Source organism: Sminthopsis crassicaudata, chromosome 5, assembly GCF_048593235.1.
Source record: "Sminthopsis crassicaudata isolate SCR6 chromosome 5, ASM4859323v1, whole genome shotgun sequence".
NCBI classification, from domain to species: Eukaryota; Metazoa; Chordata; class Mammalia; order Dasyuromorphia; family Dasyuridae; genus Sminthopsis; species Sminthopsis crassicaudata.
In genome coordinates, this window is record NC_133621.1 from 162,971,614 (window position 1) to 162,989,028 (window position 17,415).

General features: G+C 35.3%; 2 protein-coding genes across 6 annotated transcripts in view; one reads left to right on the plus strand and one right to left on the minus strand.

Annotated features, from left to right (window-relative positions):
• The window catches only part of CDC123 (cell division cycle 123), a 108,380-nt gene that overhangs the window by 69,176 nt on the left and 21,789 nt on the right, over window positions 1–17,415 (minus strand). The window contains exon 3 of one of the 2 annotated variants that reach the window (XM_074268636.1): window positions 3,589–3,934. In XM_074268636.1, the coding sequence (XP_074124737.1) occupies window positions 3,589–3,662 (74 nt within the window). In that variant the 5' untranslated portion in view covers window positions 3,663–3,934. Of the gene's footprint in view, window positions 1–3,588; window positions 3,935–17,415 lie in introns of those variants that run through there. The other variant, XM_074268637.1, reaches the window with a different exon arrangement.
• NUDT5 (nudix hydrolase 5) overlaps window positions 2,876–17,415 on the plus strand; it is a 29,943-nt gene continuing 15,403 nt past the window's right edge. The window contains exon 1 of one of the 4 annotated variants that reach the window (XM_074268639.1): window positions 2,876–3,004. In XM_074268639.1, the coding sequence (XP_074124740.1) occupies window positions 2,969–3,004 (36 nt within the window). In that variant the 5' untranslated portion in view covers window positions 2,876–2,968. Of the gene's footprint in view, window positions 3,005–3,910; window positions 4,047–4,073; window positions 4,214–17,415 lie in introns of those variants that run through there. The other 3 variants (XM_074268638.1, XM_074268641.1, XM_074268640.1) reach the window with 3 other exon arrangements.

Sequence of the window (17,415 nt, forward strand, 5' to 3'; positions counted from 1 at the left end):
TATTAATCTAACAATAAATTGACATCAGATGCCCATCAAAGAATGTCTGAATAAATTAAACTATGTGAATGTGATGGAATTCTATTCTCTTGTAATAAATATTAAAAATATTAGAAAGGCTATTCCATTTCCAACTGCCTAATGATGAAACATGCTATTCACTTCCAGATGGAAAGTCTGATTCACAATGCGTCTTAAAACATTTTTTTTTTCTTCTTTCCTCCCTTTCTTTCAACATGGTTAATGCCAGAATTTATTTTGCATGACTATACATATTTGTGACAGGTTTTGTTTTTTTCTGTTTTCTCAACAGAAAGTGGCAGAATAGATAGAGAATCCATAACTCATAAGAAAATAACATTGATTTTTTTTTTTAAATCAGACATCGAGAAGGACTTTTATGAAGTTTTCTTATCATTATTTAAATGTTATCTGAGAAGATTTAACTCAACATTCTAACCTCCTAAGAAATTTTTGAATTCTAGGTCTGACATTCATTGTCAGCTATCCCCCCCCTATCTTTGCATCATCTTCAAATTTGATAAGCAAGTCACCTATACCTTTAGTCAAATGGCAGGTATAAAACATTAAATGGCACAGGACCAAGCACAAATCTTTGGAACACTGACCAAAAAATCCTCTTCCAAGATGGTATCAAATAATTAATGATTACTTTATGAGTTAGGTAATTCAACCAATTCAAAATCCATCTTTACTCCTTTACTCATAGCCAAAAGAATATAAGACTATTATATGCTTTACAGAAAATCTAAGTCATCTACATATATACAACATTCCCCCATCTATCATTCTAGTCACTCTATTAATAAAAGAAAAGATTACTTATTCAGTGCTATATGAATAAAACTATCCAAAATGTTTTTTAGAATTAAAATTCATCAAAAGAAAAAAGAATCAAGAATATCAAGGAAATTAATGAAAAAATATGAAGGAAGGTGGTCTAACCATACCAGATCTAAAACTGTATTATAAAGTGGTAATCATCAAAACTCTCTGGTCCAGGCTAAACAATGGAATGGTGGATCAGTGGAATAGATTTAGACACATAATACATAACAGTAATTGACAATATTAATCTAGTTTTTGTTAAACTCAGAGATCCAAGCTTTGAGGACAAGAACTCATTATTTGATAAAAACTTCTGGCAAAACTAGAAAACAGCATGGCAGAAACTAGGTATAGTTTGCCTCACGATTTAGACATTAAAGGGTAAAACCAAAGGCAAATTAGGGAGTATTGAATAGTTTACCTGTCAGATCAATGGATAAGAAAAAAATTTGGGACCAAAAGATAGAGAGCATTACAAGATGTAAAATGGATAATTCTAATTATATTAAATTTAGTAGGGTTTGTACAAACAAAACCAATGTAACCAAGATTGGAAGGAAAGTAGAAATTATTTTTATAGCAAGTATCTCTGATAAAGGCTTCATTCCTCAAATATTTTGAAAACTGAATCAAATTTATAAGAATATAAGTAATTTATCTAATTGGTAAAAGATTAAAAGATATGAACAAGCAGTTTTCAGGCAAAGAAATCAAAGCTATCTATAGACAGTCATATGAAAAAATATTCATTACTACAGATTAGAGAAATGCGAATTAAAATAACTCTGAAGTACTATCTCACACCTAACAATTTGGCTAATAGGAAAGGAAAATGATAAATACTGAAGAAAATGTGAGAAAATTGTGATACTGTTGACAGAGTTGTAAACTGATCCAACCATTTTGGAAATCAATTTGGACTCTGCCCAAAGAGCTAGAAAATTGTGCATATCCCTTGATCCATTTTTTTCCAAAAAGAGGGGGTGGAGAAGTAGAAGACCTGTTTGTACAAAAATATTTATAAGCAGCTTTTTTTCTTGTGACCAAGAATTGGTCATTGAGGGATGCCGAAGGAATGGATAGCAACCAAGTACAGAATAGCAGAACAATTGATTGTTCTGTATGTAATTGTGGTATAATACTATTGTGAACAAAATGCTTTCAGAAAAACCTGGCCTTATGTGAGAACCAGGAGAATGGTATACCTAGTAACAAGAATACTGTACTATGATCAATTGTGAATGGTTTAGCTATTTTCAACAATACAATGATCCACGACAATTCCAAAGGGCACAGCATGAAAATGCTATCCAGCTATAAAGAAGGAACTTACAGAGTCTGGATGCTCATTAAAACATACTATTTTTCACTTTTTTTGTGAGGGTTTTACTTTTTTGTTTTGTTTTGTTTTGTTACCATTTCAAGGAGGGAAAAAGGGAGGAGAGGAGAGAATCTGGAACTTAAAATTTTTAAAAATGAATGTTAAAAATTGTTTTTAGATGTAAGTAGAAGGAAAAAATAAAATATTCAGGGGGAAAAAAAAGGAAAAGAGGAAATTTGTTCTAGTGGAAGAACTTTGTGAACAATTCCTGACCTAAGGTGGGAAGGCTGAATTTTACTGCCTGGTTATGTTCACATATCCTTTTCCAGTCTTGTGATAGGGCTCTCTGCCTCCTGCCAACTGATCCTCCCTGTCCTTCTCTCTAAGGGAAGGTGTCCTAAAGCTCCATCCTAGCCCTTTTTCACAAACTGTGATGGGATCTTAAAAGCATTTATAATTTATCCTGGAGGCAACAGAAGCTTACAGAGCAAGAGTGACACGTAGTGTGGCTCATTCAAGGTTCGGTTCGAGCGCCACCTTCCCCCAGAGGCCTCTCCTGGTTCTCCCAGCAGTGGGTCTCTCTTCCATTTACTTTGTATATATTCATTACTTACTTATAGGTGAACTTGTATAGCAATAAGAAGCCAGCCCCTAACAAAGGACAACGTCTTTGGTTAATTTCCACGCCCAGCACTTTGCATAATGCCTGATGCGGAGCAGGACTATAAATGTAGATAGCGCATCTCCACCAAATACTGGATAGTCTCTTTCAAACCTAAAATTCTCTAAGTCTGTAAAATGCGAGAGCCATCAGAGGAATGGAAGAACAAGCAGGTAAGCCACCGTGCAAAGCCTGGGAAAGGTTTCTTGCTTTGGAAGTCGGAAAAACCACGACTGTTCCATTTCTCCCTTAAGCGAGTCCTTTCCCTCCCCCTCCCCACCCCCCTAATTCGGTCCTGGCTAGCTCTGGGTTTTACAAGATGATGTTACTGGGCCCCGGGAGGACGGCCGGCCAAGTTTTATTATCTCACGTTTACTGAGTCACGGAAGGCCAAAGCTTGGGAGAGAACTAGGAATGCTGACTTCCAGTGCACTACAGACGAGGGCGCGAAGGCAGACACAGGCCTCAGCGAGGTAGATGAGGGAGGGCAAGGGGCTGCTGCACCGTGTAGGCCCCATCACTTGTACAGCTGACAAAACGCTTCTCAAGGTCTGGGGACGTTAATCTTTCACACAAAACACTGCGGCCTTCCTCCCCACACCCTCCTCCACACTCCCCAAATCTGGCCCTAACCAGAAGCCAAGTCAGGTTTCTCCCCTCCCCGGGAGAGAAGCTTCTCCGTCGCTTAGGGGGCGTGGGGAGAAGAAGGAGATAGCGAAAAGGCTGAGGTCCCTGCCCGTCCCCCGTCCCGTCTCACCTCTTGATGGTGAGGCTCCTGAATAGCGGGTACCAAGCAGAGAACTGGCAGTGGAGCACTTGCTCCTTCTTCATGTTGCTGCTTTCTCCGCCGCCGCCGCCGCCGCCTCCGGATTTTCTCACTTCGGCTCCTTCCGCCCGGAACGATCCTCTCGGGAGTCCCAAAAAGCCAACCGGACAGTTTTGTTGAAACACTTTTCCGGTCCAGTGACGCGGAGCGGGGAGGAAGTGGGGAAGGAAGAGAAAGGCTATGGAAGCAGCACGTGGAGTGGAAGGGACCGGGGTGTGTCGTCGCTTTTAGAGGCCAAGGAAGGTCAGGCAACTTCAGTCGGAGGCTTTACTAGAAGCTGAAGAGGGAGCAAAAGATTAAGAGACTTACAATCTAGTTGGCGTCCTTCGGTATCACCGTGACCCGGAAGGAAAAGCATCGAGCTACCCGGCCCCCCGTGGCAAAGACAGGTTTGTACGGGTGCCGAAAAGGCAGCCCGCGCTCATAGTCTTCCATTCACGGCCAGAGGTGGCTGTGACTCGGACGCTGGCATCTGCAGCCTCTGCTCCCGCCGCCGTTTTCCAACCGTCCCCTCCCCACCGAGACGCTCTTGCCAGCGCCCGACAGCTCGGGGCAGGTAATTCTTTTCCCTCCCGACCAATCTGTGCGCGGAGCCGTCTCCGGGGGTCCCAAGCGGGTGGGTGTGCGTGCCCATCTCGAAGCTTGCCGCAGCTTGGGCAGGAAGGGGCTCGGTGGGAGCGGAGTAGGGGGGGGATGCCCTTTAAAGTGCTCGCTTCTATTCGCTAGTGTGAGGTTCTCCTTCGGGTTGGGACATCTCGGGATCTCCGGAAAAGCTGATGCTGAGGGAAGAGGCTCGTTTCTTATTGCAGCCCTCACCGTCCTTGCACTCTGAACCACCATCCCCGAGCCATTTACTGCACTCAGTTTGGGCTCCTTTTACGCTTTAGATTTTACTGCTAAATAGTGTGACTGGGAGCACGGCCTCAGGGATGCAGAACTGAAAAGCAGTCTGCCGGCTCGGATGCCTCCTTCTGGGAAGTTCTGTATGGGTGACTCAGATTTCCGATAAACTAACGTTATCCTGTGCTTCCCTGGTGCCGGGAACTGTTCCAGGCGCTTTACAACTGTGTCACTTGGCGCAGCTTTTCCATGTTTTTGGGAACAGAGGAAGCGCGATTCTATTTTGTGAGTAGGAACCGGCACTTTACATATACTCCCCCCCCCCCCCCGAAAAAAAACTATTTTATGTGAATTAGGAATAATGTCATTTTAAAACTATGGAAACAAAATAAAAACTTTAAAATCGCGATTTGACTGGATTTAGAAAAGGTAACTTTTGGGCATGGGGAGCCTCTCCAGAAACTAAAGATTTCTGCTACACTAAAAATTTGGAAATGAATTCATTGTTATGAACTCTCTTGGCACATTATCATTATATCTCATTTGTTTAGAAATTCCAATTCCTCCATTTCCCTTACCTCTCTCCCTTACAATGTGAAAGTTACTCAGTAAATACTGGAGTGAATGAATAGTAGTTTTATTAAGTTTTTAAAGTTTTTAATTTAAATAAAAGTGAAAACTTTTAATTTAAAGCTAATAATATTGGACTACAGAGGAGTGTTTTACATACATCAAGAGTATAAAGAATAAATTTTAATTAATCAGATTTCAAATGACTAAGAAGTTAACCAGAGGCTAATGTATTAAACTAACATTCACAGTTTGGTGATTATGTGGGTTTCTTAAAATGTCTCTATATCCTTTATCTGTTACTTTGGAGTATTAATTGGCAATCAATTTTAAGTAATAATGAATGTAGTCTATCAAATATGTAGGAATAATAGTTCAATTGGGGCCAAGGGACTTCATTACTTTTTGTGTGATATTGGACAAATCAGTCCTTCCTGAGCCTACGTTTCCTGTTCTATGATATTTTTGAGCCCCTAAGTCTTTTTTCCTATCATAATATGACTGACATGATTTATACCTTTTCTTAAAATTATATTTATATTATCTTAATCAGAAGGTATTTATCAAATGCTTGCCACAGATTAAGTATATTTTGCTATATAGCAGGGATACAAAGAAAAATCTAAAATAGACTCAGTCCTCAAAGCAAGTACCTACCTCGTGGATATCATGTGACCAGCATTTGGTTGAGACCTTGGAAGATGGCACTTGGGCTGTCTTGAAGAGAACCGGGAATTCTAAGAGAAATGAGGGGAGGAGTTTTCTAGGCAGGGAGGTTGGCCAGTGCAAAGGGCATGAAATAGAATAAGTGTCATATATGAAAAATAAGTAGCCAGTATACCTCGGTTGTAGAATGTGTGGAAATAATGTGCCATATTATGAAGAATTCTAAACAAAGTTGTTTATATTTGATCTGAAAGGTAGTAAGGAGTTATTAATTTTATTGAATAAGGATGTGATGTAAAGTGCTTGAAACTATGCTTTTGAAAAGTTAGTATGTGGAAGAGACATTCTTAAGATAAAAGTGAAACGTAATCTGTTCATCAAACTTTTCAATAAATACTTTATTGTATTGGATGACTTTTGAACCAGGAAATGTTATTATCCCTGTTTATTATTATTAAATCTACTGAAAGGGACAGTTCTCTTTTTGCAGATGAAAGAATTAAGGCCCAGGGATATTAATTATTTGTCATGGGCCACAAATTTCAGAACTGAAATTTAAAGAAAGGTGTATACTCCCAAAACCAATACTTTATCCACTCTGCCTGCTTTGCATTCAAACTCAAGCAGTGCTAATGTAGTACACAGTTTTCATCTGTCCATATTACAGTAGTATACTTATTTTACAAATCACTACCATTGATGTTCTGTCATCTTTATAATTAAATCATCTCTCACTAGTATGTTAACAAAATACTTGTTTTTTCGGGACAGACTGAGCTAATGAACTATTCTTTATCAAATATTCCTATATTCTGCTGGGGAGAGGGTTTGTCCTTAACTTTTTCCTTCCATGCACTTCCCCCAATAAGTAACAATTAACAAGGCAGCTAGATGGTGTTGTAGATACTATATGGGTCCTAAAGTCAGGAGAACTTGAATTCAAATCCAGCCCCAGGCAGTTAACACTTATTAGCTGTGTGATCCTTAGACCCAATCAACTCACCAAAAAAAAAACCATTTAAAAAAACTTTAATAGAAAAAAAATTGCCTAGTAACTTAGTATTATGAAAGTATACTCAATTTTGTTTTGAAAGACCTGCATTTGAATCCCAGCTCTGCTGTTTACTATCTTTATAGTCTTGGACCAATCATTTTACCTCACTGCATCTCAGCTTCCTTACTTGTAAACTGAAAGAGCTGAAATTAAAATTCCATCCCAGTGACCCTGAGCTAGTTAGTCATATCATCCTTCTCCATTTATTTTCCTTCTCATAGTATGGGGATAAAAACAGAACCTAATTCACAGAGTTGTTTTGAGTGTTAAATCAAGATGACCTGCACAATGCTTTACAAACCTTAAAGCACCATAAAATACTAATTATTGTTGCTGCTGTTGTACTCTATTAAGGGCTCCCACTATAACCTACCCAATGGGTGGTCATCCAGCCTCTATTTTAAAAGGGCTTTCTGGTATGGGTAAAGTCTCAAAGCAGTCCCTGCTGCTCATAGGTAGCTCTCATTGCTATAAGGTTTTCCTGACATCAAGGCCACCTTTGTAACTTCTAGCCATTGCTCTAATTTGTGTCCTCTGGGATCAGAACAAACATATTTAACCCTCTTTGATACAGTAGCCTTTCACATTCACAAACATAGCCATCATATGTCCCCTTATTCTTCTCTTAGCTAAACATCCCAGTTCCTGCAGCTACTCCTCTGACACTCCCAGCTTACCAATGCTTTTCTTCAACTGGCTCCCAGAGCTAAATACAATATTCCAAAAGATTGGTATGAGCAGGGTAGAGATCAGAATGACTATTACCTTATTATTCCCAGAAACTAAAGCTTTTGATATAGATGAAGATTTCATTAGATGCTTTGCTTGCCACATCACACTGCTAACTCACTGAATTTATAGTACACTAAAACTTCTGGGTTTATTTATTTATTTATTTTTTTATTACTGCCTAACCATATCTCATTCAATACCTGCCAAGTTGATTTTTTTTTTTTTAACCTAGGTGTATCCATAGGTTATCCATATATCATTTCATCTAATTCAGCTTAATGCTCTAGCCAGTCAAGATCATTTTGGATCCTGAATTCCATCTATTATATTAACTTTCCCTCCCTGACTGCAAATTTGAAGAGCATGCCATCTCTGACCTTGAGCCATTGATAAAAATGTTAAATAGCACAGAACCAAGTAAGATAGCCAGTGGACACTCCACTAGAGACCTCTTGCCAAGTTGACATTGAAACAGTTACAGTTTTCACCTGGACTTTTAAGACTGTTGAAAGTCTCCCATTTGGTTCCCTTCCTCTTGCTTTCTCCTCATTCTAATCTACCACATAGCTGTCAAAGGAATTTTTTTTTTTACAGCATAGTTCTTTTTCCCCTCCAGATTGCAAATGGCTTTTTTATCATTATTAATAAAAGGTTATTTACATGTAAATTTTTTTAATTATACAGATACTTTTAAAATATATATATTTCCTTCATGTTGGGAGAGAAAATCAGAACAAAGGGGGAAAACTATAAGAAAAAAAGTGGACATAGTATATATGTATTGATTTACATTCCATCTCCATAGTTCTTTCTCTGGATGTGGATGACGTTTTCCATCCAAAGTTTATTGGGATTGCTTGGATCACTGAGAAGAACAAAGTCCATCATAATTGATCATCACACAAATCTTGCTGTTGTGCTACAGCATAGTTCTGACTATGTTACTCCTCACTCAAACTTTGGTGGCTTTCTGTTATCCTTTTAGGATCAAATAGAAGTTTCTCTATTAGGCATTTAAAGTTCTTTGTGATCTGGCTACTTCCTACTTTTTTTCCCTAATATTTTTATACAATAGTCCCCTTCATTCTCTACAGAGCCATAGACCTACTGATATAGTTACTGTTCCTCACACAAACTTATCTCCTTTTTTCATTTTTTTAAACTGTCTCCCATTTCATGATAATGTTCTCTTTACCTCTGTATCCTGGAATATCTGGTTTCCTTCAAGACTCACTTGCTTCATGAGAACATTCCTAATTATCTTAGTAGCTAATGCAAGACATAGGTACATGTTAGCTCTCTCATTAGAAGGTAAGATCCTTGAGGGAAAATACTTTAAAATTTCATATTTCCCAATTCTTAACACAGTTCCTGGATGTAGTAAGTACGTAATATTATCTTGTTGGTTTTATTTAAATCCTGCTGTTCAACCAGTTTTTAATCAATTTAATTTTTATTATAACTTATTCCATACTTTTCTAGATTCTCTAAAATAATAGTTTGATATGTTGTCTACTTCCAGATACAGGAACACTGACTCAAAGTGTAGCAGATTCAGAGGGTTTTGTTGTTGTTGCTGTTGGTTTTTTTTTTTTTTTTTTTTTTTTTTTTTTGTTTTAATGTAACCAATATAGTAATTTATTTTGCTTAACTATAAATGATGGGTTTGTTTTTCTTGCTTTCTCTATTAGGGAAAGAGAAGAAAAGATGAAAGGGAGGGAGAAAATGTGTCTCTGAAAATAAAATTAAGGTGTTTTATTTTGTTTTAGATGCTGGGAAGAAAGAATATTTTGAAATTTCTTATCAAATGTCTTGCTAATAAAGTTCAGGTAGATCATAAGCTTGATCTTCTGATTCAATAACATGATCAGTTATCACAATTCTGTTGGTAAGGTTGAACCCCAGATCTTTGGCATTTAAATTGTTAGTCAAATTGAAAAATAGTTAAGAGAATGACATTTGATACACAAATAAGTATATTTTTGCTCATTAGGCTATAGATAGAATATATTAAGTTGTATGACTTAGCTTTCTTAAATTGACATTTTTCTTCTGCATTCTACACTTCAGTATCTGAAATATGAACATATTATATAAGCTTGTCTTTTTGAATTGCTTACTGATCATTCAGTTAAACAGAAATGTGAACAGAAATGAGTTGTGGAGTATTCTTTGAGGTCAGTAGCTTTGTTGATGATGGATTCCATCCCCCCACCAAAAAAAAAAAATGCAATTCATTAAGGTCAGTATATGAAGTGACCCAATTAGATTAAGTCTGACTAAATAAGTGATGAATTATCTTCTTTTCTCAAAAGGATAGGCATATCATAAGATTTAAAACATAATTTTGTTTCTATCCTAAATCTCTTTTTCTTCCCCAGAATTGGATGATGGTATATGATAATAGCCAGGTCTTCTTTTATTGTATTGTTCATTGACTGCAAAATGCCTATTTCGATCCCCCTGGGATTTTGCTCCTCTTAGGATTAATTAATACATTGTAACCTTAAGTTTATTGGAAAATGAGCAGAGCTCCCAAGCAAGTCTCACCAATGGACCAGAATGAATCTAAAAGTCTAGACACAGGAATTTAGCTAAACTTTCCTAAACTGAAATAAGACAAATAAATAGCTGTGAACATTTATGTTTCACAAATTTTGGCTTCTTATTTTCAGACACTAATTTTTGTAGTTTCCTCTATTTCTCTATGAATAAAGTCATTTCATACACAAAAAGTATATTTTTGCTCATTAGGTGATAGAATATATCAAGTTATATAGCTATTATATACAATTTTGTATTTTTTTAAGTTTTGTCTAAACATTTCATTTTCAATAAAAGCTTTTCTTAATTTCCAACCTTAGGGATTCTTAAAAAAAAAACAAAAAAAAAAAAACCCTTAGCATTATTCTTCAAATTGTTAGAGTCTGTCTGCTAAACTACTCATCATTTTGTGTATGTTACTCTTTAATTATGTATTTTTAACTTGTAAGTTTTGTAAAATATTGTATAAAAAATTACATTTACGTAAAGTATTATGCTCATGTTAGTGAAGACATCTATAAGGAGGAAGTCATTGTGACTCTCAAGTCACTTCAAAGTCTGACCAAAGCTTCTTAAACTGTGGGTTTCTATCCGTATGGGGTCAAGTAATTGAATGTGGGGGTCAAGAAAAATTTGATAACAGTAAAAGGAAGGAAATGACCAAAAATTCAAACTCAAACATGTAATGAATATGAGCTTCACTACAGTCTTAGTTCTGAATATACATGTGCGCTTTGCACTACACATACCTAAACACTGCCAGAAACACCTTGACTCAGATTCAAATCATGTAAAAATTTCTCAAGTGAAAGGAGGTTGCAAGTAGAAAAAGTTTAAGGCCTACTCTAGTCACCTCTAAGAATTGGTGCTTTCCTTTTTTCCAGAAGTTCTGGCACTAGCAAAATCACAGGTACTGTACCTTGATGTGGAAACTGAAGCTTGGAGAATGAAATTATTTGCTTAAGTTTAAGGTCACGTGGTATCAGAATTCATACCCAGTGTTTTGATTCTAAATTCTACATTGGTCTAACAAAGACTCATGATTCAGTAGTACTAATGAAATACATGAATAAATTCCTCTATTCTCCTTATTTCTTCCCAAGAGAATAAGATTTTAAGGCTTGCTAGTCTGAAAACATTTTCTAGTAGGGAGAATCTATCACATATCAGAATTAATTTCCTAAAATAACACTTTATTTCATCTTGCTTCTCAAAAACTAATTCCCTATAGTATAAAAAAATTTCAGTCTTTTACAACTACTTCCTGCCACATCCAAACTTGACCCCACTCTTCTAGTTTGACTGGTTTGCTTTTCCCATAAACAAACTTTAGCATGTTAGTGGCTCTTAGTCTTTGTTCATGCCTTTCACCTCACCTGTTTAATTCCTGATCACTTCATTTCTCATATCTTCTCTGAAGCTTTCTCTGATTATTTGATATTAAAATGATCTTTCTTCAAACTTTTATGGCATTTAATTGTCTACACTACTCATCTGGCATTCATAGCACCTAAAGCTTTCTATGTTTTTCCTCTACTATATTGTTACTTATCTTAACAACCAGATTATATGTTCCATAGTCAGTAATAATGTTGAACCCTATCCTATGCTATTAAAAGTATATATCAGTATGTCAGGAGGAAAAAAGGTTCTAGGAAAGCTCCAACATGTGATCAAGCCAAATCAGTTAACTCCATTTTCTTTTCTGTAAAATGAGGATAGCAATATTAATAATACACTATCTATACTTCACTAGGTTAATAATGACATTTTATAAACACTAAAGTACTGTATAAATGGACTTAGCCCAGACATTCAATAAAGCAGTTTTTAAATTGGAGAGCATAAAAAGGATTTAGGTAATGCTTTTTATAATCCCAATTGTATAAATTATTATAGAGCAGAGCTCTGAAAATGAGTTTTTAACAATTCAGTATCTATACTAATCAGCTATATTTTTGAGTGTGGAGACAAGGAAATTGTTCCTGAACCAAGTCTTAGCACCTTAGAATTTTCTGTCTTCTCTCCACTATCAGGTTACTACAAGGAAGAAAAACTTTAGCTTCTGGGAAATCACAAATAAAAGTTTAGTGATTTTTCTTATCCTTCTTGCCCTGTTGCCATTGATACCTCTAATCCCCAAACTCAACTTGTTTCTTGATATAGTTGGAGTTCTATTTGTACTAGGGAGTATTTTCCACTGGGAATAGTCATCTAGATTGACTAATAAGATTTCAGATTTAAAATATCCTATATGTGAGAATATTCCCCAAAAAAATCATACTTGCTAATGGTAGAGTTGTGGTTTCCCACAGTACTCCAATACAAAATAGAATTCAATAATTGTCAGGTTAAATTGTATTAAGCCCATTTATATCTGCATTCTCATGATGATATCACTGGATCCCAGGGGTTCGTTATCTTCAATGCACAGGTTACCCCTCTCTTGAACATCAGGTCTCTTATATATAGCTATCCAGTTGGATATTCCAAAAGCCTTTCAAACTCGACATGCCCAAAATAGAATTTTTAAAATTTTATTTTTAAAGCCTTTTATTTTCAAAACATATACATAGTTTTAAATATTTACCCATGCAAAACCAAATTTTTTCTCCCTCCCATCTCCTCCCTTAGATAGCAAGTAATCCAATATATGTTAAACATGTGCAGTTCTTCTCTACCTATTTCCACAATTGTCATGCTGCACAAGAAAAATCTGATCAAAATTGGGGAAAATGGGAAAGAAAATGAAAGCAAACAACAACAAAAAAGTGAAAACACTGTGTTTTGTTCCACACTTAGTACCCCGCAGTCTTCTCTCTGTGTGCAGATGGCTCTCTCCATCACAAATCTATTAGAACTGGCCTGAATCTCATTGTTGAAAAGAGCCATATTCAGCAGAATTAGTCATATATAATCACGTTGCTGTGTACAGTGATATCCTGGTTCTTAGCATTAGCTCATGTAAGTCTCTCCAGGCCTCTCTCTGAAATCATCCTGCTGGTCATTGCATATAGAACAATAATATTCCATAACATTCATATACCATAATTTATTCAGCTATTCCCCGCTGAGGGTTATCCACTCAATTTCCAGTTTCTTGCCACCACAAAAACGGCTGCCACAAACATTTTTGCACATGTGGGTCCTCTCCCCTTTTTTATGATCTCTTTGGGATACAGACCTAGCAGAGACACTGCTGGGTCAAAGGATATGCACAGTTTTATAGCTCTTTGGGCATAGCAAAATAAAGTTCTTGAACTTTTCCTCCAAAACCATTTCTCTTTCATTTCTGTTGAAGATAATACTGTCCTTCTGATCAATGAATTTGGCAATCTCAGAATCATCATGAGTCTTCCTCCTTCATTCAATTGATCCATTCAGTTGCCAAATTCAAATCCATCTATATGTGGCTTGCCACACAGATCTATTTTAGTTAGCTTAAGCACTTATCACCTCTCAAATAGCCTAAGTAAGTCTCCCAGATAAAAGAAACTAAAAATTATAGTTTTAACTAATTGTAAGGTTTTTTCTCCCTATGGAGTTGGAAAGAATATGAAAATTTAATCAGTGAGAGGATCTATGAAATAAGCTATATGGAAGCCAAAAAAGATGAGAAGAAATTCTTGATTGTTCTAATATGCCTTCCACACAGCTGTTGAGATGATATTCCTAAATCAAATCTTTATAAATCTGGCTGTGCTACTCTCTTTGTCAAGAAGGTTGAGTACCTCCCTCTTGTTTACAGAATAAAATATGCACTATTCTGGTTTTCAAAATTCTTCACAATCTGGCTTTAGTCTTTCCAAGGTTCATTACTATTATTACTTAAAGCCCTTTATGTTCCAGACAAATTGGCCATTTCCCATCCCCATGCCTTTCTACAAAATGTATTCCTCCCTATGAAGAAAGATGATTGTAAGAAGAATAATCACAGAAAGCTTCAGAGAGGAGGTGCCTGAAATGTACTCCTCCTCTTAGAATCCTGTTTATTTCCAAGCCCAGCCCAAGTGCCACCTCCTAGAGAAAGCTACTTTGATTCTCCTGCCCTCTCCTTATAAATACCTTTTTATCTACTTTGTGTATATGTGGTATTTATTTATTTACTTAAAACTCAAATGAAAAAACAAAGTAGGAAAAAAGGAAGACAGAAAAACAAACAAAAAAAAACATTAGGGAGGATTTAAAATATGTAGCAAATTCAATTTCAAAAAAGCATATATAATAATAGAAGACACTGTATTCATAACAGTACATCTTTTCTTTGCTTCCTTGTAGATTTTCTTTTGTTCTCTGTGGTGCACTTTTTATTTTATTCTTTTTTTTTTTCCTTTCCTCCCCCCCAAGCAGGCTGCAGTTTAAGCACAAATATATTTGTGTGTGTACATATCCACATACACACATAACATATACATATATACACACATACATACAATCTAAAATAATATTAATATGGCTGACAATAATATAGATTTCCTTCTTGGTTGAATTTTTTTTTTTTTTACTTTGTCTAAGATCAATGATTACTATCCTTACTATTTTTTCTATTTCTTATCATTGTTTTGTTTGTGTTTATCTCTTATTTCCTATCTCTATTAATTCTTCTATCTGTTAACTTTTCTTGCTATTACTATCCTCTCCTTGGATCTCCTTCCCTTATCTTTTCCTCTTTGCTTATTCCTTTATTCCTTTTTCTAATTAATTCTACTTCTTATCATTGTTTTGTTTGTGTTTATCTCTTATTTCCTATCTCTCTTAATTCTTCTACCCGTTAACTTTTCTTGCTATTACTATTCTTTCCTTGGATCTCCTTCCCTTATCTTTTCCTCTTTGCTTATTCCATTCCTGTTAATCTACCCACTTTATTCTCCCCTTTTTATTGTTTCACTCTTTTCCTCCCTCTTTATCCTTAATTAATCTACACATAATTATTCCATTTCCTTTGATTTTCACACTCTTCTATACTCCACCTTATCCAATTCCCTCCCTCCTTATTTCTTTACAAATTTTGAAGGGTCTCTTATTGTTTTGTGTATGTATTGTTTCCTCTTTAATTTATTCCCAATGTAAGTAGGTTTTCAGAACTACCAGCCCTCTTCCTCCATCTAATTAATTTGTGTTGGTTCTTACTATAATACCTCATCCATATAGCATGTTTACTATTGTATCTTTTCTTAAAGATAGTTTTGCTTTTTAGAGTCAGATCATACCAATCTTTCTTCTGGACTACCCAATTACTAATGTCAGTCTTAAACATATTATTTACATTTCCACATATAAGACACAATTTGTCCTTATTGAGTTCCTTAAAATTAGTCTTTGATATCAGTTCTTAAGTGTCAAATTTTCTTTTGAATTTATGTTTGAGACTGTTAAATGCTCATTTTAGAAAATTAAATATTTTGCTTAATATAGTATTTTCAGCCACAGCCCTAGTTCTTTTGATTGTCACTATGTGGTATTCCAGGACCTGTGGTCTTTTATTGTTGGCATTAATAAATTCTGTGTGATTGTTATTATGGCTCCAGCATATATGAATTGTTTTTTTGTTGTTGTTTATAAAATTTTCTTCTTGACCTGGGGATTTTGAAATTTAGCAATGATATTTCCGTTTTCCTTGTAGGATCTCCTGGAGATATGTTCATCTATTTCTACTTTTATCATTTTAGGATAGCTTTATTTCTCATATTATTGTGTCCAAATTCTTTTTTTGATCATAGCTTTCAGGTAGTCCAATTGTTCTTATATTTTCTCTTTTTGATGTTCTCCAGATCTGTTGTTTTTCCTATGTTTCACATTCTTTTCCATTTTTCCATTCTTTGTATTTTTTTTTTTATTATGTCTTACTCTCTTGTAACTTCAATGGGTTCCCTTTGCTCAGTTCTTATTTTCAGAGAATCATTTTTTTGCTTTAAGACTCTGGATTTCCTTTTCTAGTTGGTTAACTTTCTTTTCACAATGTTCTTGGTTTTTTTTGGAGTGTTTTTACATTGTTTTGGGTTTTGGATTGTTGTTTGTTGTTGTATTTTTTTTTTTTTTTAATTTTTCCTCAATCTCTCTTATTTGATTTTTAAAGTCTTTTTTGAGTTCTCTTTAAATTGTCATTTAACATTACTCTTTGGGTTTGGGTTTTTTGTTTGCTTGTTTTGTTTTGTTTTTTGGCTTTTTTAAACTTCAGTATCCTCCTCTGAAAATGAACATCAGTCTTCCCTATTCCTATAGGAACTTTTCTCTGATTGAGTTCATTCTTTTTCTGTTTCCTGCTCTTTTTTATTGGTGGTGGTGTTTGTACCAGCTGCAATTTTCTTTTGGGGGAAATCTGGAGCACTTGGAAATTTCGAGTTCCACCATCTTCCCACAATCCTTCCCCCCAATATAGAAATTTTAATACTTCTTGAATAAATTTTAAGTCTTGATCTAAATGTATGAGGACATTGGAAAAGGTCCCAAAAACTTAGCAATAAAAACAAAGTGGTGCATGGGTGGATATATTCACTAAAAAAAAAAAATTCAAGGTCTGTGTTTTCTTTAAAACTAGTCCTTTCAGAAAGAAAAGTCAGGATCTTATTTGGGGGGCAGACAGGGATACTCTGCCTTCATTTATCTGGACTTGAAAACCTTAATTATATGTTACCTATATGAGACAGTCCTGCAAGGATTTGTTAAAAGCCTAAACTAGTGTAAAAGTCCCCAGCTTCTAAAACTGGTTTGCAACTCCCTATGCAGTCTTGAAACCAAATGTGGAGGCTATGAAATTATGATTTTTTTAATCAGTAAATCTCTGATTTTATATATCTAGGGCCACATAAAAATTTCATAAGCAAAAAGGGTCATGAATAGAAAAAAAAAAAAAGTAAGAATCTCTGCTTTAGTCTATAAAGCATCTGAACTTGCCGATATATTGTGTGCTTTTTGTCTTATAAAATTCAACAGAGCAGCTACTATTCTTTTCACTACTTCTGACCAACTGACTTAAATCTATAGATGCATTGTAATCATCCAGATATGTGTGCATAATGGTTCTCCTTCTGAGTTTTCCTTCTCTTAGTATTTCAGTCTCACCTATTATCCTGTGTTAATGCTTATATAGCAGACAAAATGTTTTTAATCAAAATCTCCAATCAGTTATACATTCAAGTTTTTCTGTTCCATAATTAATAAATTATCTGGAATCACTTAAATGTTTTTGATTCATTTGGATGTATATGTATTAACCACAAATTACAATCCCTCTACACTCTACTTTTAAATAGCGATTACTAAAAATAAACTTTTCACCTACTAATTCTTTAGTAATGAGTTAACATCTGAACTTACTAAAACTATTACTATCTGGGTAGATATATTTAGTT